The 17,212-nt window shown below is 44.7% G+C and overlaps 1 protein-coding gene and 1 long non-coding RNA gene across 2 annotated transcripts in view; both read right to left on the reverse strand.

Annotated features, from left to right (window-relative positions):
• The window catches only part of F5 (coagulation factor V), a 73,344-nt gene that overhangs the window by 13,134 nt on the left and 42,998 nt on the right, over positions 1–17,212 (reverse strand). The window contains exons 14-20 of the mRNA XM_038394720.2: positions 15,984–16,158; positions 10,243–10,479; positions 9,239–9,446; positions 6,834–7,007; positions 3,537–3,653; positions 3,252–3,323; positions 1,477–1,571 (exon numbers count right to left, since the gene is read on the reverse strand). Coding sequence (XP_038250648.1) covers positions 1,477–1,571; positions 3,252–3,323; positions 3,537–3,653; positions 6,834–7,007; positions 9,239–9,446; positions 10,243–10,479; positions 15,984–16,158 — 1,078 coding nt within the window. The remainder of the gene's footprint in view (positions 1–1,476; positions 1,572–3,251; positions 3,324–3,536; positions 3,654–6,833; positions 7,008–9,238; positions 9,447–10,242; positions 10,480–15,983; positions 16,159–17,212) is intronic.
• LOC122459508 lies at positions 8,629–9,222 on the reverse strand. Its single transcript, XR_006280251.1, has 2 exons — positions 8,948–9,222; positions 8,629–8,737 (listed from the first exon to the last, which is right to left on the reverse strand). It is a non-coding gene; the product is annotated as an uncharacterized LOC122459508 (long non-coding RNA).

The raw sequence follows: 17,212 nt of genomic DNA on the forward strand, positions 1-17,212 counted from the left end.
AGAGGAAAGGTGTTGGACTGATAGCTCGGGGGAGAGTGAAGTCTTCTATTTATCCACCCAACATGGGCAGTGACCATGCAAGCTTCCTCCACGCTAGCCCACCAACAGGCCTCTGCCCAGAGCTGCAGGTGCCATCCCCAGGGTTCAGAGGGGTGTTCAGTCTCCATGGCCCATCCAGTCCTTGGTCTCTCTTCTGAGACTCTCAGCAAGGGGGCCAGTTAGCACCAGTTTTGGTGGGAGAAGGGGTGGGTTTGTGATGTGGACTGAGAACATCAGCTCATACACAGGTCTCTGATCAAATCTCATACTGCTGTGATTTTCTGGCTCCAGCAAAACCAGGCTGGATTCAGACAAGTGAGGTCGCAGAGAAAGCCTGCACATCCTGTTATCTATCTCATGAGCTGTCCAAGTTCCTCCTTAGCAGCAGTTTTAATTGAAAATCCATAATAACCTGCAGCTGCTGATTGAAAGTTTCTCTTTGATCCAGTAAGATGAGCAAAGAGGCAATTTTTTTAGAGGAGATAGGCTTAGCACAGCTCTGACTGGGTAAGCAAGGAGTCTGGGAGGATCCCATTTGCCACACCTGGTAAAGCAGCTGCCTAAGGATCACTCATGTCCCGTTTAGAGCATGAGCTGCAGTGACATGCAGGACATACTGTCTGTCAAGCTACAGAGAGCAGATACCACAACAAACAGGCAATTTCTGCAAAATCTTCTAGTGCTACAGCCAGTTCTAAGGAAATACTCAGTGTGGGCCTGATTTTCAAAACAGCTCAGCTACCTGTTAGGCACCTAAATGAAGTGACCGGATACTCAGAAGTACTCCACACCCAGGAGTCTCCACTCTTGAATATCTGGCCAAGTCTTTAGGGGTCTAACACGTCGCTGAGCTTTTCCAAGAACCTGGCCACTTGTTCTGGGGTTTCTGGAAAGCCACTAGAATCTGAACAGGAAGAGCTTAAAGTACAAAACAACTTGTAATTCGTTAACCGCCCCCCTCCCCCCCCACACCATGTAACAGTTTGTGTAGTGAAGTGGAAAGCAGATGTCTAACCCATGACTAGCCTGGAGGATTAGCTAGTCACTCAGCAAGGGGTGAATACATATACATATTGAGAGAAGGGGACAGCAAAAGGACAGACTGTTTATCTACAGTATGATTATACCCTGGGCAGCGGCAGGGCAAACTTCCCCGCAATTCCCTCCGACAAGAGGTCACGACCCTGACACAATACTGGGGCAGTGGCTCAGCACTCATTTGAAGAGGACCGTCCATCCTACTGAATCACCAGTACCACTTCCTGCAACACCTGAGTTTTCCTTGGCAGCCTCTTTGGGAAGGTCTAGTTATAGTTTGGCCTTGTTTAACACACGACACCCAAAATACACCCAGCATATGTGTGGTGGTGTAGCTGCAGGCATCAGCTAACCTGTCTGGACCTCACAGTGGGCAAGTATGTATGATACCAACCATACCTGGATCCATGGAAATTCACCTTGCTCCATGTCAGTGCTCCAAGCATTATATTTTCCAGCGTTGTTTAATCTAGCTAATTTAGGTTCCCAGTAGCCTAGATGGAAAAAAGGAACAAGGATAAAAGATATAACTCAAGGAAAACTAGAAAGCCACCATGTGCATATTTCAGTTTTTTTTTGGTTTGTCCTGAAGAAAGAGACCCCAGTACAAATACCTGATAAGCTGTAAAGCTGACAAAAGCTTCAGAGACATTGGATGTTATCAGCAAATAAAAATTGATTGTATCTTTGAAAACATTATAGTCAGAAAAGTGGCTTTAAAAATAATATAATACCTAGCTCTTATCTAGCACTTTTCATCAGCAGCTTTCAAAGCACTTTATAAAAGGGATCAGTATCATTATTCCCATTTTACAGATGAGGAAAACGGAGGCACAGAGCAGTGAAGTAATTTCCCCAACGTCACCCAGCAGACCAGTGGCAGAACTAAAATAAAATCCAGGTCTCCTGAGCCCCAGTCCTGTGCTCTAACCATTAGGAAACACTGCCTCCCGTGGCACCCTTTTATTTAACATCCTACTTCCTTTGGCTTTGTCAGCATTAGGAGTTGGAGTCAAGTTAAAACATGCAGCAGTCAGAGCTAAACAGAGTTTGGTTACTAGCGGTGGAGGCAGAGTCAAACCATGTTCTACGTCCACTGTGGAAAGCAACCCCTCCTGAAGGGCACTGTGTTAAAAATCAGTTGTTTCTCTTGTCTGATAGATAAGTCTCAATTGTGTGTGACTTGATTACTTCTGAAGCAAATGCCTTCAGAGGCATCCATCCCTCATAGAGGGCTAAATCCACAGGAAGTTTGAAGTCTCCAAAATAAGCCATTTGTTTCTAATCGCAGGGAGGAAATAGCATCTGAAAAAAAGTACCCACGCATGGGTATATGGAATGTTACCAAACTCTCCATCAAAAGCTCACCTTCGGGATGGAATAACTGTGAGAAATCAAAGACCCCAACATTGCTTGGAATGTCATTTTGCAGCCTTTTACTCCCTGATAATATTTGTACACTGCACTTCTACATCTCATTTCCCTTAAAAATAGCAATGAATTCTCAATGCCATTTTACAGCTGGAGAAACTGAGGCACTGGGGGAGAAGTGATTGTCCAAGGCCACCCGGCAGGCCAGTGGCAGAGACAGGAATAGAACCCATGTCTCCTGACAACCCTGCCCTGTACATTAGCCAGCAAGTAAAACAGGAGGAGCAGAAAAGCCTGTCTCACTGTCAGAAGACTACAGTGATATGGGCCTGGTCTACACACTTAAGTTTTGCCAGCATAGTTCTGCTGGTGAGAAGTGGGTTGGCGGGGGAAATCACACCTCCTATCTGACATAATTATGCTGGCAACCTCCTCCCTGCCCCCCGATCTTCTGTTGGTATAGCTAATGCTGTTCAGGGAGGCAATGTAGTTATCGCATCAGAACTCCTTCTGCCAGCCTAGGCTGCATGTCCACTAGGGTGCTTTTCTGGCATAGCTATGCCAGCCACGCGCTGCTGCGTACACATGGCCTTGGGCTGCTCAGTCCTCCTCCGACTCTGGGCCTGCAGAACCAGAGAGCTTTCTGAAGTCTGACAGCCTGTTAATTCCTGAAATGATGCCAGAAGACAGTAGCATACGTGAAACACAGAGACGCAGAGAAAATCTACAGTTGCACTGCCTGGTGCCAAGTCATATTACTGAAGACCATGTCTGACCTTCTTAAATAATGTGTTTAAACTCACTTATGTGATGAGAAGCACTGATCTCTGAATCAAGTATAAGTCCATTCATTAGGCCCATTGGTAACTTGCACTCTAGAGAGAACACAAACATGTTTGATTACTGATGAGCTGCATTCCATAACTTATCAGGAAAAAGAGGGTCATTCACAGTCATGTTTGAGGAGCTGGCTGGGCCTTTCTGAGGAGGTCACCCTTTGTGCTAACTCCCATAGGGCACATATGGGACTATCACTGTTAAAGAAAGAAAAAAAAAAAAAAAAGAATGATCATGATTAGATTCAGTACCTTTCTCTACAACGATAAAGGAAGCCTGCATTCCAGCTTGCTGATATTCCCCCACTTCGGTGTCTAAAAGCCACATGCCAGCTTTTGGTGGTGTCATTTCAATAGTTCGAAATGAGCCTTTAAAAGAGAGAGGAGAGAAACAAATCACAGCTCATCTACTGAAAGGTTAGCAGGAGATAGGCCCTGGTTTATCCAGCCTCACTGTTCTGTGTCAGCCAATCTATCCTGCCCATTTCTGGTGGCTTGGCAAAGTGAGAGTCCAATATCCTGCATCTATTGGAAAGCGTAGTAGATCCGCTAACATTCTCCTTTTAATAAACAGGTTCTAATTAGAGACATGCGGGAATCAAAAGTTCAGATCTGAATCCAAGCTTCACCGCTTTAAAATTTACCTTTTCACATAACCTTGGATGCAGGCACATATTTTGTACAATACCGCATACACAGTATGTGCTGTGTGATCATGTAGTGAATGACCTAACCTTTTACACTGATTCTTGCTGTGGTAACAGTAACTCTGAGGGGTTGATGCTGGCCCCGTGCTCCAGCCATGGCTCTGGCAGTGTGTAAGGGTTGTCAAGGAGCCACAAGAGAGCATGCACTAGAAGGGAATTCTCCCCGAGTCACAGCCGTATGCTGCTCCCACCATCCTGACACGTTCTTCAAAACCTCCAGTGGTGGGGATTCCACATACTCTCTTGGAAGCCTATTTCAAAGCTCAACTACCCTTAGAGTTAGAAAGTTCTTCCTATTGTCTAACCTAAATCTCCCTGGCTGCAGATTAGGCCCATTACTTCTTGTAGGTCCTTCAACGTGAAGAGGCGACCTGCTAACAGTCTTCCAGTATGTTAAGAGCTGTTATAAAGAGGATGGTGACCAGTTGTTCTCCACTGAAGAGAAGAACAACTGGTCACCGTCTTCTTTATAACAGCTCTTAACATACTGGAAGACTGTTAGCAGGTCACCCCTTCACGTTTCTCTTCTCAAGATTAAACATGTCCAGTTTATTTAACCATTCTTCATAAATCAGGTTTGCTAACCCTTTTAATCATTTTTGTTGGTCTCCTTGGGACCGTCTCCATTTTGTCCACATCTTTCCTAAAGTGTGTGCCCAGCATAGGTGCCGGCATCTAATTTTCCCCAGGGATGCTCAACCCCTGCTCAGCCCCAGGCCCCGCCTCCATCCTCGCCCTGCCTCTTCCAACCCCCACTCAACCCCCGCCTCTTTCTGACCCCTCCCCGAGCGTGCCCCATTCCCGCTCCTCCCCCTCCCAGCACCTCCTACACAGCTGTTCTGCAGCGTGCAGGAGGCCCTGGGAGGGAGGGGTAGGAGTCGATCGGCAAGGGCCAGCAGCAGGCGGCAGTAGAGCTTAGCTGCCGGTGTGTGCTAAGCACCCGCTAATTTTTCTCCGTGGATACTCTGGCCCTGGAGCACCCACAGATTCTGCACCTATGGTGCCCAGAGTTGGACACAGTACTCCAGCTGAGGCCTCACCAGTGCCAAGTAGAGCAGGACAATTAATTCCCAGGTCTTACATACAACACTCCTGTCAATAGACCCCAGAATGATATTAAGCCTTTTTAAGGGACTGCGGAAGACTGTTATGGCCTAGCTAGGGAATTTCTGCTTTCTCGAGCCGAAGGACACAGCTGCTTTGTTATTGTGGGATATAGATAGTTATTGAAAGACCTAGCTGCTTTGCATGGCTCTTCGCCAGTTAGCGAAAAGCCCACCTCTTTGGGAAGTACCTAATTCTATATTCATGAGCTGTTTTTGTGTAGTGCTTATTAACGCTGACTGTCTGCCCCTCCGTTGGACTCCGTCGCAGGCAAAGCTCCGGTGTGCTGGGTTCTCTGCCTCCGTGACTGCAACGCTTGGAGTCCCCGTTGCGGGTGGGTCACTAAACTTCAGTAAAGCCAATAACTCACAGCTGTGTGTAAGCCTCGTTTTTCTCAGAGTACTCCTGCCAGGCCTGTGGTACTTCGAGCACCTTGGCCCAGAACAGCCTTTTTCACAACTGCATCACATTGTTGACTCATTTTAAAGTTGTGATCCACTATAACCCACAGATCCTTTTCAGCAGTACTACCACCTAGCCAGTTATTCCCCATTTTGTAGCTGTGCATTTCATTTTTCCTTCCGAAGTGAAGTACTTTGCACTTGTCTTTATTGAATTTCATCCTATTGATTTCAGACCAATTCTCCAATTTGTTAAAGTTGTTTTGAATTCTAATCCTGTCCCCCCTCCCACCTTGGTACCACCTGCAAATTTTACAAGTACTCCGTTATCCATGTCATTAATGAAAATATTGACTAGGTCTGGACCCAGGACTGAACCCAGATGGATTCTACTGGATAAGCCCTCCCAGTTTGACAGTGAACCATCAATAACTACTCTTTGAGTACCGTCTTTCAACCTGTTGTGCACCCACCTTACAGTAATTTGCCTAGTTTGGTTATGGCAGTGTCATTTGGGATTGTATGAAAAGCATTTTGATGGCAACAAAAAAAGAGCTCTATTGTGATCATTAACTAGTTATTCATGGGCTCTTTCTTTTCAGTATGAATATTAAGCTCTCTAGCCACAAGTCTCCAAGCACTTTACAAATGGAAATCAGCATTATTGTACTTATTTTGCAAACAGGGGAAACTGAGGGACAGAGCAGGGAAGGAACTTACCCATGTTCACACAACAGGTCAGCGGCAGACTGCCTCCCACCTCTATCTCCCCTATACAAACCTGCTATGCCTGATCAGGACATCAGTCCATGCACTCCAGATCCCATCTCCAACCTTGCCCAGTAACTTACATTTCAGAGGAGGGCAGCCTCCACTCCAGTCCCACCTCAATGAGGTTGATCAGTGGTTCTGAAACTTTTGCACTGGTGACCCCTTTCACATAGCAAGCCTCTGAGTGCGACCCTCCTTATAAATTAAAAACACTTTTTAATATATTTAACATCATTATAAATGCAGGAGGCAAAGTTGGGTTTGGGGTGGAGACTGACAGCTCACAACCCCCAGGTAATAACTTCGCGACGCCCTGTGGGGTTTGAGAACCCCTGAGGTAGATGATGCTGGGGTTGGGGAAGTCCTTTCCGACCTCACAGGAAATGAACAGTTAGCACCTTGAAACACAAGACTAGATCATCGCTATCTTAATGGGCCCAAGCCAATTTCTGCCTCTGCTGGTCTAATGACACTGAATTTTAGTAGAGTCACTCCAACATTACCAACTGTAGGGTTTAACCTCATAATTATGAGTAGAAATGAGAAGACACTGAGCTGATATGTACCTGGAAGGAGAGGGTAGACACCAAGCTGATGCCCAGAGACTTCTGTGAAGGTCTGACCATGAAAGTGAACCACGTGAATATCTTCTGACCCGCCCATATTCAACAAGTGCCACCGGACCAGTTCATCTTTATACATCCTCAGTCCTTGCAAGTGATATATGATCCCATTAATGGCTGAAAAGGAAAATATTACAAAGGATAAAAGAAACTACAAACACATTCCAGCTGAGAGACAATAAAGATGTCAACTAGAGTTGGACCAGAGGATACAGATTGGATCTAGATCCAAATGTCCCCAAAGCCTATAGAGTTTCATATCTGGTGTTCTGGTCCATGCCAATCTCTAGTGTCAACATATAATAATGACATTCTCAGTTAATGAATTAAAATGTCATTGCAAGTGTAGTTGATGGTCATTCAAATAAGCGAGAATGCTTTCTACCTTCCTGGTAGAAACAAAATTAACAAAAGCCCCAGAAACTCTTGAACAGTTAAAGATAGACAGTGTTGAAATGTATCTCTTTGAATGAGTCAAACATGACGACAGCTTGATTCATGTTAGGTTTGTGAGCCAAACTAACCCCATAAAGCCTATATTAGGGGGCCTAAATTAAGTTGATTCCTCTTAAAGGGTCATTATCAAGTGGGTGTTGCAGCTCTGAAAATTTTAAGGGAAAAACCTGCAGGGTCCCTGCTAGCAGTGGAAAAAAAAAGGTCTAGAAAATAAGAATCAAGTGATAAGCAATACCCAAATGTCTGCCTGAAACTGCAGACAGCCTAAAGCAATGGCTCTGAGAGGTGTGAACTATCCACTTCATCTGAATAGTGCATTGATTCTGACATGTAAAGGTGATGATTTAAATGTCAACTTTGGTAACAATTTCACTACTGATCATTTTAATGGAAACATCCAGCAAATGTGCTTATTCCAATCCCAAACTGCCTCTCATCTCCTCAGTTGGGGGATTTAATATTAAAATAAACTAACAGAGGTTACTGTGTGGATGGCAATATTCATTATCATATTACATTCAGAAAAACTCCATTTTTCAAATTTAAATGGAAGTGCCACAGAATTCACAGCCTGCTGCATCTGAATGCCAAAGAACGCAGAGACCAGGCCACAGGATTTAAGCACAGCTTTCTGTAGAATACAGGGGGCTTGAATATAATGAGACAGACTCTATTAATGTCTACAGATCTGGCCACACTTTAAAAACGTGGCTTCCATTTTTACACACGGTCACTTATTCACATGAATAATAGTATTTACTGGCCAAGTTTCCAAAAGAGGTCTCCCATTTAGGCACCTAAATGAAGTGATCAGATTTTCAAAAGTGTGCAGCACCCAACTCTTCTCATTGTTGTGAATGCGGGGAGCTGCTGGATCCTGAGCTCTTTGGAATAATTGGACACTTCTTTTGGTACCTAAGTGGGAACTGAACTCTTCTGAAGAGCCAGATTCTATTGTGGGTGCCAAGCATGTCTGAAAATCCACCCTCTATGCACAAACTCCCATCTGTGCCAATTAGAGCTGACTGAAATCAGAATGTTCTGTTTCATGGGGAATTTCAAAATTTTTCTGAAACACAAGAATGTATTTTTGTGGGAAATGTAATTAAAACTGATGCAATTTTGCAACTTTTTGGGGGTAATCAGATCACCATTTTTAATTACATTGAAAACTGTTTCAGTTGAAATTTTCCTACCAGCTCTCCTGCCAAAAAAGCTCTCCTGTGCTAGGCCCGGCTGAAAATTCTCTTGAAACTGCTTTTTAATGGAAATTTTTTTTAAAAAATGAAATTCTCACAGAAAGGTCCTGTTTTCCATGGAAAACGTCATCTTGTGTTGAAAAACTGAAGAACCAGGGAGTTTATGGTTTTCAGCCCAGAACTGAAAACTTCCTGTCTAAAACCTAAAAAGAAAAGGAGTACTTGTGGCACCTTAGAGACTAACAAATTTATTAGAGCATAAGCTTTTGTGAGCTACAGCTCACTTAAGTGAGCTGTAGCTCACAAAAGCTTATGCTCTAAAAAATTTATTAGTCTCTAAGGTGCCACAAGTACTCCTTTTCTTTTTGCGAATACAGACTAACACGGCTGCTACTCTGAAACCTGTCCAAAACCTGAAAACTTCAATTTTTTTGGCAAAAAGTTAAAATTTTCTGTGGAAAATTTTAACAAAAACATTTTTTCTGTTTTTGTCAAAATTTTCCAACCAGCACTAGTCTATATGCATATTCAATTTTTATATGCACAAGGAATAGTGTAAAAAAAAATAAGTGAATGCAAATGATGTGTGCGTGCAAAGTTGCAAGTGCACCAAAAGAAGCTGGGTTGAGGTCTTTTTAATTCCTCCCTCTTCCCTCCCAACATGGATAACTGACAAAGGGAAAACATTAGTACCATGGAATTTGTGGTATTTTTGCACTGCTGAGGTCTTCTCAGTGTAAGTCCCTTTGGAATTCTTATCAAAGTACCAGCTTTTCTCTTCATCAAAGACCATAAAAAGCAGGACAAACTCTTGGGTATCTACTGGCCTGTTACTTGTACTGAGGGTTCCCTTTCGACAGATCAAGATTGGACCAATCAAGCCTGAGTGAATATCTTTTTCCTGGAAGGCAATAAATACAAATTACAAGTAAAAGTTAGGGTTTCCCCAAATACTTCATTAATAACAATTTGCACATTCACCGGGGCTTTCCTTTGAGGATTTTTCTTTAAAAGTGTTAACATTGGTGCACAGGAATTGCCAGACCGAATCAGACATGAGGCCCATCCAGTTCACCATCCTGACTCCAACAGTGGCCAGTGCCAGATTTTTTTCACGTTTTTTAAATGCCCCTAAATTTATGGTGCCAGTCTCTGATCCCTGTCTAGTTCTGCAATATCCTTTTTGAGATGGGTGGCTATTACCTACAGAAGTAAGACTTAATTAATGAATAAAGGTTGGGTAAAGGTCCCATTTTACAGATGAGGAACCCAGATCCAAGGTGTATTTGCACATCACATTGCAAACATGGGGGCTGGGAGAATCTCTCAGCGATGCTATATTCCTAACTAAGAGCCTGATCCAAAAGTCTACTGAACTCAACAGAAAGACTTTGGATCAGTCCCTACATTTGGGATAAAGGACCTGATTCCCCATTGCCTTGTGTAGTTACTGAACTCTATACAAAGCGGCTATGAAATGCTATCAAATCAGAATTTTCCACCCACTCATGCCAGTGGCAGCAATTTATATTCACTTTGCATCGGCATAAATGATTAGATGAGAAGCAAGAGAGTGGTGAATCAGGCCCAAAAGAATAGAAAGCAATGCAAAGTGCTGTGAAGCCAGTATTTCAGCAACAAGATATAGTAGCCGTTATCCAACAGACTCCAGCACCCTTCTGCTTAGATTTCCTTACCGGGTTTACACCGGAGTAATAGGCCCAGGACCTACAGGCTGCTCCAGGTTGCACAGGTCCAGACCGCTTGGTTGCAAACCATACATAGGTATAGGTGTCATTTGGCTGAACTGCATCATCCTTTTTGAACCAGCCTGGAGACTCATCTTCATAACTGCTTCCCTCAGAGGATTTCTCATACAAAAGCCCATGGGAATGGAGGGAATATGGTCTGGATGCCAGATTTTTAAAATGAACCTAGAAAATAAATACAGGCAGATTCTTGATTAGCAGACTTGGGCCTAAACCAAAACCCCAGGCATAAAACACCCATGAATTGTGTAAAGTACAAATACAGGATTCAGATTTGTCTACTGATTATGGGCTAGATAGTGCCTGGTTGGAGGTGGGGAGTGTAACTCCTGACACATCTTTACGGGGTGCAGCAAACTCGACTGTGCACAGCTAGTAGTATGTGGGAAGCAGGGTAATGGCTCTGGCTACTCCCTGCCCCCTTTCCAGCATTGTTCCCAAGAGGGAGCAAGTTGGGAGCAGCCCCTGCATTCCTGGGAGAACCCCACTTCCAGGCAGGCCTACAGTGGGTTTCACAAGGGGGACAGGGAATCTTCATTCTTTCCTACACCCTTGGCTGGCTGTGTTAGACGGGGCACAAGCTATTTCTACAGTAATACGAGATCCCAGAGTATGTAATTCCCACTGATGTCAATTGGAGTTTCTCTAGTATGCATCTCCTCACCCCAGAGGCGGACTGCCAGGGCAAGGAGCTTGTCTTTTCTCCCTCACTCTGAGGATGGAGTTGCAAGATTAGGGTTGGCTTTTGTCTTCGCCTTTTCTTGCTCCTGATTTTTATGTCGCTCATCTGTTCCCTTTGTGTACTAGAGAGCCTGGTCAAAGAAGTTAGAGATAATGAGCAGGTGGCTAATGGTTTGAATGGTGGTCCAGTGAGGCATTTCAGTACCAGGTTGAGGTCTCATGTTGGTGTAGGTCATCGCATATCTGGGTAAACATTTCTGAGACCCTTGAGGAAGCGTTTTGTATTTGGGTGTGCGAAAGTCAAAGTTCCATCGATCTCTCGGTGGAATGCTAAATGGCAGCAAGATGGACTCTGATCGAGCTCATCGTTAAGACAGTGCTTTTCAGCTCCAGTAGGTATTCTAAGATGAATGGTGGTGCAGCTGAATCGGTCATCAAGTGTCTTCCTTGACACCAGGTGGAGAACCTCTTCTATTTTTGAAGGTATGTGTTTCTCATAGTCAGTTTCCTGCTGTTTAATAACACGTTTGACTTGTTCTGAGCACATTATTTTGTCATGGTGGAATCATTCAGGAGTCATGCCTGTAGGTGGAATATCTCCAGATTTGGGTGGAGAGTGCGACCATTGTGTTGAGACAGCAGATCTGACCGGCGAGGGAGAGCTCGTGGGGCGTATATCACCATGCATAACAGGTAAGGATACCATGGCTGCCTGGGCCACATCAGGACTGTAAGGATAACTTTGGCCCTGTCTGCTCGGATCTTGTGTATCACATGTGAGATCTCTGGTATCGGTGGAAACACATACATGAGTTGTGCCTCCCGTCTGATGAGGAAGGCATCCCCTAATGACCGTAGTCTCAGTCCTGCTCTTGAGCAGAACATTGTGCTTTTGCGATTCATTGGGAATGCAAACAGATCAATGGTGGGAGTGCCCCACCATTTGAAGATTCAACTCAGGACCTCTCCATTCATCTCCCATTCGTGATTCTGTGAGAAATAGCTGCTGAGCATGTCTGCTGTCACATTCTGACAGCCTGGCAGGTAACATGCTGAGATGTTTACATTGTGTTGTATGCACCAATTCCAAAGTCTCATGGGTTCTGTGCATAGGGAATGTGAGCGAGCTCTTCCTTGCCTGTTGATGTAGAACATGCAGATGATATTGTTGGTCATAATTCAAATGGATTTATTCTATATATGAGGTAGGAAGTGTCTGCAGGTGTTGCTGACTGCTCGTAGCTCTAGCAAATTGATGTGCAGTGGGAGTCTCTCCCGGAGACCATTTGCCTTGTATCATGTGTTGACTCTTGTGAGCACCCAGGCCTATCAGTGAGGCATCTGTGGTGATCACTGTTGTTGGGGGTTTCTGTTGAAAACGGATACCCATACAGATATTTTGTGGCCTTGTCCAGCATTGTAATGAGTTGAGGACATTTGCTGGAACTGTGAGCCATTTGTGTAGGTTGTGTTTGGTTGGTACGTATACCATGCTTAGCCAACCTTGTAGACTTCGCATATACAGTCTTACATGTCGTACCATGAATGTCGTGGCTGCCATGTGTCCTAGTAATTGTAGGACAGTGTGAGCCTGAACTTGAGGGCTGACTTGTACCTCTTACATGAGGTTTGTGAGATTTGTGAAGCTGGTAAGGGGTAATGACTCCTTGGCTTCTATGGCGTCGAGGTGTGTCCCGATAAAGTCTAGTTGTTCGACCTGGTTTATGGTTATTTCCGTTCATTTATTTGTAGACCCAGATTCCGGAATAGTGTGATAGTGGACCGGACTGCATCCATTGTGTCTTGTAGAGTTGGGCCTTTGAGAAGGCAATCGTCCAGGTAGGGAAAAATCATTATCCCCTGTTTGCGCAGATGAGTCGTTACCACCACTAGAGTTTTGGAGAAGACTCTTGGTGTTGTGGATAGGCCAAACAGTAGTATTCCGTATTGGAAGTGTTCTCGTCTACCATGCATCGTAGACATTTCCTGTGGGCAGGATGAATGGTGATATGGAAATAAGCATCTTGGAGGTCGAGGGCTGAAAACCAGTCCCACTGAGGCAGCGCTGGGAGTATCGTACCCAATGTGACCATCTTGAATTTTTGGGATCTGACAAAGTTGCTGAGCTTCTGTAGATCCAGGATGGGTCTTCATCCTCCGCTCTGAGTCAGGAAGTAATGGGAGTAGAATCCCTTCCCTCTGAATTGTAGTGGTACTTGTTCCATGGCACCTAGTTGTAGAAGATGATTGACTTTTTGTTGTAGTAGGTGCTTGTGAGAAGGGTCCCTGAAAAGGGACAGGGAAGGGAGTAGGGTAGGTGGGCAGGAGGTAAAGGGAATAGTATATCCTGACTTGATAACTTCCAACACCCATTGGTCTGATGTTATGGTGGCCCAGATGTGGTAAAAGAGCTGGAGCCAATGGCCAAAAATTGGGGATGGGTCAGACGTGCTGTTTCATGAGGGAGGTCGTTCAGACCCTCAACCAACTTTTCAAAATTGCGGTTTTGGAGGTGCTGCCAGAGAAGTCGGCGCCTGAGATTGAGTTGGTCACCAGTGTTGTGATCGTTGACGCTGGTGTTGTTGCCTGTTTGAGGAGTCTCTAGGTCTCTGAAATGGTTGGTCTCTCCTTCTCTTTGCAGGGGGGCTGTAAATCCCCAAAGTGCGGAGCGTGGCCCAAGTGTCCTTCATTGAATGAAGAACCTTGTCTGTCTTCTGAGAGAAGAGTTGTTCCCGGTTGAAAGGTAAGTCCTCTACTTTTGTCTGGAGTTCTTTTCATATCCCCGAGGCTGGAAGCCATGAGGCTTGGTGCATTATTGCGGCTGTGGCTGTCATTCTGGCTGCGGTGTCTACTGTGTCTAATGCTGCCTGAAGGGCTGTTTTGCATCTGAGCTTGCCCTTGGTGACCATGGCCTGGAATTGTGTGTTTTTCCTCTGGTAGCTCAGAGATGAGCTGGGTAAGTTTCCCATAGTTGTTGTAGTCGTATTTGGCCAGTAGTGCAGAATAATTGGCCACCTGAAACTGAAGGGCACCAGAGGAATATACCTTGCGTCCGAACAAGTCGAGTCTTTTGTGTTCTTTGTCATGCGGTGTAACCTTGAATTGTGGCTGTTTGTTATGGTGATTTACTGTCTCGACAACTACGGAGTTGAGAGGTGGATGCACAAATTGAAAGTCTGCCCCCATGATGGTACATAATATTGTCTATCTACTCTTTTGCAGGTGGGTGGAATAGAGGCAGGTGTCTGCCAGCCTGTCTCTGTAGGATCCAAGAGGGCCTTGTTGATGGGAAGGGCAATTTTGGAGGTAGATGCGGGTGCATTATTTGTACCAGCTTGTGCTCATTTATCTTTTTCTCCTCTAGCAGGATGTCTTGGCTTTGCGCGACCCTCTCAAACAGCTCTTGAAACTGTTTAAAGTCATCCTCCGAGTGACGGTGGGATAATAATCACCTCATCTGCGGAGAAAGATGAATTGCTCACAGGAGATGTATCTTGATCTGTGCCCGGCTCTGTGTCCTCTCCCCCTTCCTGTGTCTCCAAGGATTGTGGTGTGGGAGATCCTGGGTTAGAGCACAGTTCACATCTATGTGCTGTGGACGGTCTAGAACGCTGACCCCTATATGCACTCCAGGGTTCCCAATGCGCCCACTGCATTGGGAAAGCCATAGGAGGGTACATCCATGGAGGTCAGCACCAACTGATTTGTTGGTGCAGGCATGGTGCCTGAGACACTTGGTGGCAAGTCCTGTACTGGTGAGCTCGGTGCTATGGAAGAGGCACATTTTTGTCAGTGCCTCAACTCCGTTTCTCTCGCTCAGACCTCGGCAGTGCCAGAGGTGCCTGGAGCATTATAGGTGCTCACCCAAAAGGAACATAGCATTGGAGGCAGCGTCCTGGCAGGAGACCGCCTCTGTTTTCGCAGACCTCTCTGTGGAGACATTTGAGCCCATTTTTTTTGGTTTTTCAGCGGGTAGGTCTCCTTTTCCATCCTGAGGAGCACCCAAAGAGACTGTTTGCTTGTCCTCCTCAGGCTGGAGGGACTTCTCCATCAAGATCATTTTAAGCCTGAGATCCCTGTCCCGCTGGGTTCTGGCTTTCAGGTTGCTGCAGTGGGACTATTTCTAGGAAATATGCCCCTCACTCAGGCAGCGTTCACATAAAGAGTGTCCATCTGAAACGGGCATGGCATCACGGCAGGAGCTGCATCGTTTGAAGCCTGGAGACCCCGGCATTTTAACTAGTATCGGTCCCTTAAGGGGGGAGTGTTGGGGAAGATTATTCCACCGCCTCAAAGATCTCATTCACAGGAAATGTGCCTTTTTGTAATATTCCCGTTACTACTAGATATAATCCCTTTTATTATATTTATTATTTTTATTGCTTCCACGTCATCCTTAGCATTTATGTGATGGCCGGCATCTTGGCCACCATGCCGGGATTGACGTGAGGACCTCCAGAACTGAAAGCATGAGTGGCTACCGTAGCTGGCTGAGAGTGTGGGGGGACTGTGACAACTCCGATCCTCTGAGAATTGGCTCAGAGGGGGGACTGTAACACATACTGACCAGTGAGTTACATTTACACTAGAACTGCTCAACATTGTTACATCAAAATATTTTTAAGACTAAAAATGACTTTTCAGAAAAATGTAAACATTTTCATTTTTGTTTCAGGTTTTTCATTGAAAATTTTTTTTCAGTAAAAAATTCTTGTTTCACTTGAGTGTTGGGGAAAATTTTCAGTTTTCAAAGAGCAAATTTTTTGTAGAACGAAAAGAAGTTTTTGAAAAATCTCCCTTCGCCCCCCTCCGACTTTTTGGTTTTGTGTTAAAAAATAAAGCTTTTTTGCATGGGAAGTTGAGAGAAAAATAAATTTTGCAAGATGGTCCACCAAAAATGACTGATATTTTTCAACCAGTTCTCGCTCAGCCCCTTCAGATCCTTGTAAGAAACCTTCATGCACCAAATATCTGAAGCCTTGACTTACTTGGATGACATCATCCACCTCAGCCCTGATAACAGGACCCAGGATACCCAGGTGTTCTTCATATTCCCCTTCAGGCTCCCGAGTTGTAAATGTACTATCCACATAGCTTCGGAAAATCACTTTTTTGTATATGGTGCTGCCCCCATCATGGCTGGTTCTGTCATTCCTCACTGTGCTGAGGGGAACATAATGGAATTAGAAAAATTATGGAATTAGAACATAACGGAATTAGAAAAACTGAAATCTTATGATGAAAATTAGAGACCTACACAAAAAAACCCCTCAAGATGTAGTCTGAGGAACAGTTACATTTACTGTTGGAGTGCTTTGGAGGAAAATGAATCAGCACAAATGTCAGTGATTCACACTGAAAATGTATGATCCAGGGTATTAAAGTGACTACAAAATGATATCACTACATTCCATTTTTCTCCTCAGTGATTCCACACCAGATTTGCTCAGTCTGCAAATCCTAAAATAGTTTTTCTAACCACCAGTGATGAAAATTTTCTCTAATATCTGAAAATCCATCTTGGCTATTTAATTCTCTTACACCATCATCTAGAAGAAACTGAATCAGAACTTAGAGTTTTGGTGAGGCAATAAGAATCCCGCTCCCTCTCTCACAGATATATCAATTCTGGAGAGCTAGTGGGAAAAAAGGATGTAATTAGTTATCAGCTATAATTCAGAGCCGCATGAGGAAGTGATGCTGACAGCTCAGTGAGAAGGTGTCACCTTGGCATATTTGCCATCTGATCACAACATTTAAAAATGCAACTGATCTGTGGAGAAATAGGAGTTTAGTCCCTCATAGTCACCTAAGGTACATCTACACAGCCCACAGCAGACTCAGACTTGCACTACCAAACTAAAAATAGCTGTGTACATGTGGCTCTGGCTTTCAAGTGTAGGGATGGGGGTGGGAGTCAGAGACCAAGTGCCAGCCTGTGCTTCAATTTCACGCACTGTCTACACAGCTGTTGTTATAGTATTAGCACAAGGCCAGGTATGTTGACCTGCACTTGGAAGTCTTGCTTCCGCAGACTGTGTAGATGTACCCTTAGTGGAAAGAGCACTATTCCTCTTGTGCCTAGAGCAAAGGCTGGGGATCATCCCTTTCTCATGCGGCTCTGAATTATAGCTGATAACCAATTACATCCTTAATTTCCATTAGCTCTCCAGAGCTGATACATCTGTGGGGGAGGGAGCTTGATTCTTATTGTCTC

The sequence above is a fragment of the Dermochelys coriacea genome, chromosome 1 (assembly GCF_009764565.3).
Source record: "Dermochelys coriacea isolate rDerCor1 chromosome 1, rDerCor1.pri.v4, whole genome shotgun sequence".
Lineage (NCBI taxonomy): Eukaryota > Metazoa > Chordata > Testudines > Dermochelyidae > Dermochelys > Dermochelys coriacea.